Raw genomic sequence first — 9,028 nt, 5'->3', positions numbered from 1 at the left:
GAAAACTTGGGTCCGTATAGTTTTCAGAAATCTGAGCTCAGTTGAAGCAAATGTAGCCTTAGGAATGTGAAAACTGGGAGACTAGCCAGGATTCTGTAGGTCATGAATTGGGGACACTTTTGAGAGTCAACTCAGGTGCTACGACAACAGGCATAAAAAGTGAAGCTGTCCTGGGCACATAGGGATGAATGTCACTCTATTCAAAGGTACATTAAAGAATAGCAGCTGAAAGGAGGAACTGGAGAGGGTGAAAACTTGGAGCCTGCACGTGGGAGGGAGAGGATTCCCGGCATCAGGAGCACGTATGGGATGGGGCAGGTCGAGCCATTCCTCAGACGTGTTGTGTTCAGCCCTCCCTTTCGTAGGCTGTGCTTGCTTTTTGTGTGCTGTTGTATTTCTTTGGTAGACTGTTAACTTCTCTGGATTGTGAATTAAAAAACTGTTTTACAGTAGATTTGCTGCCAAGAAGAGGAGGCATTTTTCTCCAGCAATGAATTCCTCATTTTACCCGTATTTCTTGGATCCCAACCTGAATGCCACACATGGCAACCTTTCAGGACCAAATGTCAAAAACACGTCTTCACCATGTGAAGACATGGGCATCGCCGCGGAGGTGTTTTTGACTCTGGGTTTCATCAGCCTCTTGGAGAACATCCTGGTCATAGGTGCCATCATGAACAGCAAGAGCTTGCATTCTCCCGTGTACTTCGTGTGCAGCTGAGCGGTGGCTGACATGTTGGTGAGCATGTCCAATGCCTGGGAGACCGTCACCATATACTTAATAAGTAACAAGCACCTGGTGATGGCAGACGCTTTTGTGCATCACATTGACAACGTGTTTGGCTCCATGATCTGCATTTCCGTCGTCGCCTCGATGTGCAGTCTGCTGGCCATTGCAGTGGATAGGTATGTCACCATCTTCTGTGCCCTGTGCTACCACCACATAATGATGGCCAGGCACTCTGGGGTGATCATGGTGTGCATCTGGGTGTTTTGCACAGGCTGTGGCATTGTCTCCAAGTTCTTCACTATGCTGTTCCTCGTGCTGTCTCTGCATACACACATGTTCCTCCTGGCACAGACCCATGTCAGGCGGATGGCAGCTCTGCCCAGGTACAGCACCATGCGGCAGAGGAGCAGCACGCGGGGGGCTGTCAGCCTCGCCATGCTGCTGGGCGTCTTCATCCTGTGGTGGGCTCCTTTCTTCCTCCATCTCATGCTGATGATTTTGTGCCCTTAGAACCTCTACTGCTCTTGCTTCATGTCCCACTTCAATATGTACCTTGTGCTTATCATGTGTAACTCTGTGATTGACCCTCTGATGTATGCCTTCCGCAGCCCAGAAATGCGGAAGACCTTGAAAGGGACTATTTGCTGCCATGTGTGCCCCCACAGTGATTAGGCTCAGAGATCTTCTCTCGGCCGGAGACCAGCTCTGCAGGATTCGTTGGACCTGAACCAGGTGGGGTGGCGTCAGCGAGGAAAGAAAGAGACGGACCACAGATGTCTAGTGCAAGTGTGGACAACAACCACAAAAATCTTGCTTTATTTATATTTTTTACTTAACCTTTGACATGATGATTTATCTTTTATTCAAAACATTTATTATTTCATCTCTATAGAAAAAGAAAAATCAAAATGTTCCAAAGCACTCATGCTGTGACAAAAGCACCCTCTCATGCATCAATAATTCACCCCAAAGCCTGTGGCTTGTGACCAGGAAACTATACAACAGCAGCATGCTTGGCATTAAAACGTCAGACTTTTGGTCTGAATCACAATTCTTAACCTTTTAAACTTACACATAAACTTATATTCTAAATTCCTATTAAATCTTACTTATACTTATATTTAACAATTTAATGTTTTATGTTTTGTATTAATTATTTTAATTCTTAACCAAAATCACAATATCTGTAACATGATTTTATATAATGAAACTTAATTATGATCTATTATATTTTGTACTACTATTAAAAACAATTACACTTTAAACTAATCTAGACAAAATCATTAATATCAAAACCTTTTTGTATATCTCTACTATTTTACCTATTTATCTTTATAGTAAAACTTTCTATTTACTTGTCAATTGACTCTGGGAACAGTACAAGGAACAAAGTGAAAAATTAAATGATCCTACTCAAGCTAACAAAAACACACTATATCATTCTTATTATTACTAAGGAAAGAACATGTTCTTGGTAAATCAAGTGAAACTATGGGAGTGGCGAGAAACAAAGAAATCTGTAACTGGTTGGTGATCAATTAGTTATAAACATTACTGCACCCGGATCCACCATCTCTCTGGGGGGGAAAGTGGATAAAAATCCAACATCATAACCTCATTCCATTCCACACGTACAAGAGCATGACCACAGTCACAATGGGTCCTTGCACACATCACTAACAAGGAAGATTAATAAGAAAATTAAATGGAGCCAACCCGTACTGGGGACATGCATCAAAAACGCCTTTAGTACTGACAATGCCTTTTTAAATAAACTAATTAATTTTGATGTATTATTAACATGTCCCTCGAGAAACCCCAGGGCCCTTGGAATCCTACGAAGGACATGTTAGCATGGCTTTGAGAAACTCCGGGGCCCTTGGAGTCCCCCAAAGCCACACTAAGCCAAAAGTGAGGCTGTTTAATTCTGGGAAGCCTTGTCAAGCAACCAAAGGTGAACACACAAGAACTTCCCTTTGTCTATTTAGCTATGACAAAGTCAGCGGCAGGCAGGGGTAGTCACAGCCGCATGCTCCCCTTGTGTCTTTCCCAGCTCATGCTTGGGCGTAAGGTATACTCCTTTTTTCCTATGGTGTTTGTTGTGTCAAACATGCACATGCTGCTTATCCATTTGGAGAAAGTTCTGTGACAATTTCTTACTATCCCTTTCATCCTACTCTATCTGCTATTCCCGCATTTCTGGGGTCCCATGGATATGTCCCATGTACATATCCAGTGTGTACCCAGGGAATGTACAACATCCTGAGTGCAAGTCTAAGCACGATGAAGAACTGGCATGATTGGAAGAAAACAGGATCTGTATCAGGTATGGTTGCTTTTTCTCCCTAGAAGCAGGTCTGTACTGTGCTTAATGCGCCCACGAGTTGTGCGTGCTTTTCAGGGAAGAACCAAGTGGTCAGATTCTTTCCATTTGAAATTTCCTGTCCATTTGTTATGGGATGTCTCCACGGCTCTCCTTTCCTGAACCGTGGTTTTACGGATTGTGTTCATAATTGTCGGAGAATGGGATTTTCTTAATTATATTTCTATCATGGTTTTGCACTTATCCAGACATAAAACTTTATGCTACAACCTTGTTAATGTGAAAATCTCTGTGACTCTTTCTCACTGTCTTCTTCTAACTCGATCCATGGTTTCTGGGTGAGTGTCCATGGCTCAAGATGCCTTCATGCTGCATGTCGTACATCGCATAGCCAAGTTGTCCTTGGCCTTCTCATACTGGATGTGTCTTGAGGTCTGAAGCCCTGTCACTGCACACTTTGCAGCATCTCAGTCTGACTCCAGCAGACAGTGAAATGCAGGGCACAGGCTATTACCCAGGGAACCCCATCCCTTCTGACCTAGAATGGAGTGAGAAAACCTGACTCCAGGCTTGACTCCATGTGGCTGTGTGGCCTCGACCATCTCATTTTGGGTTCCACATCAGCACTGACTTCACAGGGTGGCAGGGGACCTGCATGAGGAAATGTGGGAACTTCCTGTAAATTTGTAAAGCACCATAAGAATTTACATTTTATTTTAAATAAATAATGCGGATGGGATACATACTAGGGGAGGGCACAGGGGCCAGTGGCCAGAGCAGTGGCCAAGAGGTCTGCTTTGCCCCAGAGGTGCTATGTGGCCTCTGGGCCTCGTTGTCCCAGTGCTTGGGTCCTTACAGTTCTCATATTCCATTCCTTTAATAACTTTTTGGTATTAATATTTTCTTTTTTGTTTTGTACATTCACATCTAGACAGCTCCCAATGGAGGAAAAAAAGGACACAAAGCAGTGGACCATTAGGGTCACACAACAGTATGCTATTGATATAGAAGAGGGACTCTTCCTGTCAAAGCCTAGGTGTAGTCACATAAATAGCTTCTAAACACGACCCCTGAGGAGCACAGACTCCAGAGAAACATGGTGCCACCATGAGCAGGAAAGTGTGCAAGACATCCTAATCCTTCAAGATGGCAAATTAGATTTTCGGCAACTGAGTTTTGAAGGGGCAGATAGCCCTTTCAATGTTTCCTGCTCCTTCTCACTGAAAACTCACATGTGTATCTGTGAATGGGATCTGAATGTGATTGCTATGGACACCTCACAGGCGTCTATGCGGTTCTCGTCTGCCTGCTTATATCTGTGTCCCTGTGGCCTGCAGCAGGTGCTGGGACAGAGTAGACACTCAAGAAATGCTTGTTATTGTTGCTAAGCAAATGTGTGTTGAATCTTCTGCCTAACAGCACCAAGTACTAAGTGAGGTTACTACAGTTCCAATCCTATGGGTAGGATAAAACTTCCACTCTTGTGGTTTACATGGACTCCATCTGGGAACTCGGTTCTCATGAGGCTAATTCTCAGCTCTGGTGCTTCATGACTTTCTATAAGGTCTGACCTTTTATATAAAGGCCTTCAAGCAAACGCTGAAGTGTCTTTTGGTCTCTATATAAATAGTGCAGAAATAACTTAAGTATTCAGTTGTGTCTTTATTTGGAAGGAATACATGTATGTAGTGACTCAGTAAATACCTGTGAATGAGCCAACCATGGGCACCCTACACAAAGTCTCCCCCCAACACATATAACTGTCAAACATTATAATTGTGCAGTATCATATATTAACTTTCTGTTTCTGTAGGAACTTAATTTGGTGTAAAAATATGTGCTCAAAGAAATGGTTAATAAAATAGAAGAACCAGACCACCCATTTGAGGTGACCATTCTGATGTGTAATATTTAGAATGTTTCTCGTCTTTCTGCCAATTTGTCACCAGCTACTGCAAAGTAAGAAAGATACATTTATTGGCGAATTATAATGAAGTTTTCTTGACAGCATTTATTGTCCATTGAATAGCCATTTCTTAGTTCAACATGATCTGTCTCCTACAAATAAAATGAAATTGCACACCTGACTTTATATACTGTTCAAAAGTCTGTGTCTTAGTAAACAAGTAAGTATTTTGGGGCTGTCATCTGTTAGGTGCTCAGTATGGGGCTACAAGTGGTGGCCATTAGAGAATCTCTGCCATCAAAAAGCATATGGGACATGAATTATTTAAAGACATAAATATTTCAAGATACATGAAAACATTCACAATTCAAGATACTATGCATAATTAAATGTAAGCCTCTGAGGCACAGACTATACAATACGTAAAATGATAGTCTCCCATGCCTGTAACCAATCCTCACTGATGGATGCAGGGGTGTGAATCTGGTCCCTTCTGTCCAAGCCCATACACGATGGGGGAGCAGGGGTCAAACAGACACTTCCTTTGGAGAACAGAAGGAGTGGAGACACTGAGCGTCATGTCTCAAGTGCTCACTGCGGTCATGCAGCTGGCGGTGGCCGTACTGAACAGTGCAGATCTAGACCTGTCACTTAGGCTTGCTGTGTGCTGATTCTCTTCTTTGCCTGTGATGCCTCCCTTCTTTCTTCCTACTTGCATGTGCGTGGCATCTGCCAGGTGCTGAGGGAGCATCATGCCCTTGGTGTCTTCTCCCAGAGCCACTTTGTCCAATGGGAAGGAGTCACTGGGTCCTTGTAACACGTCCTTGTTGGATTTCACTCTGACACGGCTTCCTTAATCCATGTGCAGGATTTAATAATAATGGTGACAGCATCCCCTGATTTGATTCTAGTGCCAGACCTGAGTTTTAATTGATCTGTTTTACTCACCTTCCTTTATTTTTATCTTTTACTTTTTGGGTTGAGAAGAGCTGTCTCTTCCCACTCTGAAGTCCCTGACTGAATTTTCTCGAATCCCTTTTTTGTTTTCTAAAGATGGAGTCAAACATCTCACCAAAGAATTACATTTATTTATTTTAGAAATTGCGCTAAAATTTGCCATCATAACAGTTGTGTTTGGTTTAGTGGCACCAAGTGCACCCACATTCCTATGCCACTGTCTTGAATCCCTTCTGTTTCTGCTGCAGTTAATTTTCTCCTTGGCACATCTCTTTCTGGTAGTATCTCATTAAATGTGTCGCACACAGCTCTTTTTCAAGCTTTCCCTGTGTCACTGTATATATTATCTGTCATTCGAGCTTGCTTTCTTGCACCACAGACCATAGACTGCCAGTATTCCTTGCTATCTGTGGACCCATTTTAGTATCGATTCAGCCACTTTTAAGTAACTATTCTATGCTAGTCAGGATCGTCGAGGCCAGTGCTTCTCATATTTTAATAGCCACACAAAACATGAGGAAAGCTTGTTGAGATGCAGAGATAGATTTGGTGGGCCTGGAGTGGGAGCTGAGATTTTCCATTTTTAACAAGCTCCTAGGTACAGTTATTCCGAGGTCCCCACTTCGAGAACCAAGTTTATCCTCTAGAAACAAGCAAGCTCCCAAGTCTCAGTGACTTGACATAACAAAAGTTTGTTTTCCCGTCGTGTTACTTGCTACAAAGGAGCAATGAGTCCCGTTGTAGTCACTTGGGGTCCAGGTGGATGGGGAAGCCCCTTCCTGACATGCATGCGTGTGAATGTCCACGTTCACTCACATTTCATGCATCCAAATAAGTCACATGGTCTAACATCAAGTGGGCTGGGAAATCCAATCCTACCTGGAAGGAGGTGAACTGGACACTGGTGAATAGCACCTATCGTGGTCCCAGCATGGTGCCAGGAGTGTGGCTGGGCAGTGTCTTTGTCCTCAAGGAGCTCGCAGGCCGAGAACCCTTGCAATGTCATATGTGTGCGGAAGGACCCATGCTGTAATTAAGAATGAACCTGTGCAGCATATGATGCGTTTCCCCTTCAGCAGCACGGGTGATTGTGGGGCATGTGTCAGAGTTGCGGGAAGAGGGGATGAGTTTGGAAAAGCCCCCCAGGTGGTTAGGATATACTTGGCTCTTTCCTCCTTACCCACTCAGAATCACTGTTGGATGTAATGTTTGAGATAGGAAATATTAGAACTAGTAAAATCAAGGGAGATTAATATAGGACTTCTTATGTAAGTCCTTGCAGGATGGGTTGGATTTGGACAGTTGCAGAGGAAAGGGGAACATGGGATGGGAAAGCATTTGAATAAGGGTTAATACTGTCAGTGGCAAAACAGTTGATGTGAGCCAAGGTGTGTGTTGGGGCAGGAGGGAAAAATCACTGAAGTGTATTCAAAGTTGCAGATGTGAGATTATGTGGTCCTTGAAAGCCAAGAAGAAAAAGAAAAAGATATTTTACACTTGTTTTATAGGAACTAGGGAGCAATTGAGGGTTTTTCTTTTTTTCCTCCCATTTCAAGTACCTGGCATGATCTGATAAGAGCTGTTCTTACAAATTAGTTTTATAGCAAATTTGCGTTCATGTGGGGAGAAGTGGAGCTGCTGGGCCAGGGACTAGGTTGTGGACCAGGGATGGAGAAAACAGGACGTCATTTCAAAGGGAGGCGTTCTCTGTTGGATATCCAATTAACCAGGAGGTTCTACTGAAGAGGGACTCAGACCCTAGTTTGCCAGAAATTGCTACTATCTTTCTGTATTATGTTGGTTCAATAAGATTATGTTCAGTTTTTGGCCCCTGGACTGGGTGCTAACTCTTGTGCTTTTCCGATATCTTTCAGGTCACAGCTTGCAGTGTGTCTCTCCTGGCCCATATTCTACACTCTCTCTTCTGCTTTTTTTTTTTTTTTTGGCATTACCACCCTTACTTGGAGAACAAAATGAACTTCTTTTACACTCATTTCAAAGAAAAGCCATGAACAGTGTCTTTCTTGTATTGGCTGTGTCCTCAGCAGTGATGTGCTTGTAATCAGAGTGTAATAGGATGCTGTGAGTTGATGCACAGAGCAGGGAGACTGGACTGTCCGGTGCCCTGGTCACATTAGCAAAGTCGGGACAAAGTCATAACTGGAAATAGTGAGCGATGAAAGCAGGACCAGATAAAAACATCTTTAGGGATATCCCAACATAAACTGATAGTGTCTTAAGCTAGTTCTCTGTTTTTTTCATCCTTCTCTTTACCACTAAACTGCTACTGCTTTCGATTTCCACCCATGACAGTCTGGCTTCCACCCTCACACCCTACGAAGTGCTACTCACCAATTCCAAAGCCTTTTCTCATCTCTACCCTCTTTGCCTCATTTACAATATTTGAAACTATTATGTGGATCTTAAAATTCTTTCCTTGGCTTCCATAACATTCCCTATCCTGATTTCTTTTTTCTTTTTCTTTTTTTTTCTTTTTTTTTGTCTTTTTGTGACTGGCCACACCGCGATCAGCCAGTGAGCACACCGGCCATCCTTATATAGGATCCGAACCCGCGGCGGGAGCACTGCTGCGCTCCCAGCACTGCACTCTCCCGAGTGCGCCACGGGGTCGGCCCCCTATCCTGATTTCTGACCCCATCTCTCCACCAACATTTTTACTTTCTCTGGCTATTTTATTTCTCCCACTCCCACATTGGAGCTTGCCTGGGACTGTTTCTTTGGTATTTTCCTCTTTATTTTATAATTTTTTCCTCAGTGATCTCTTCAACTTCCATGATTTTAACTTTTATCTCTAGGCAAATGATTTGCAAATCCATTGTCTCAACTTTTCTTCTAATGTCTGCCTGGCGTTTTGAGGAAATGCACGTCAGGCACCTCAAATTTTGCCTCACAGAGCCCCCCTGCCCACCGTGCCTCTGTCTGTGAAATAATTTCCCTGGTCTCTACGTCCAGAGACCTTGCAGTCATCCTAAACTCCTTTCCCTCCCTCGACATCTCTGTAGACTCAACTGTATAATCCTGTAGGATCAACTACTGTGCTGTCTCATGCCTTGGTTCCCTCTGCCCACAGTGGGTTCTGTCTCGTTCCCTC

At 43.5% G+C, this 9,028-nt stretch overlaps 1 protein-coding gene across 1 annotated transcript; it reads left to right on the top strand.

Moving 5' to 3' along the window:
- Nucleotides 1-457: 457 nt before the first annotated feature.
- On the top strand, nt 458-1,402 carry LOC134364157 (melanocortin receptor 5-like). The gene is given in 1 exon segment (XM_063080069.1): nt 458-1,402. A coding segment is annotated over 1 exon segment (912 nt). The 5' UTR covers nt 458-490.
- Nucleotides 1,403-9,028: the final 7,626 nt, after the last annotated feature.

This window comes from Cynocephalus volans, chromosome 15 (genome assembly GCF_027409185.1).
Source record: "Cynocephalus volans isolate mCynVol1 chromosome 15, mCynVol1.pri, whole genome shotgun sequence".
Taxonomy (NCBI): Eukaryota; Metazoa; Chordata; class Mammalia; order Dermoptera; family Cynocephalidae; genus Cynocephalus; species Cynocephalus volans.
This window is presented reverse-complemented; position numbering and strand designations above follow the sequence as displayed.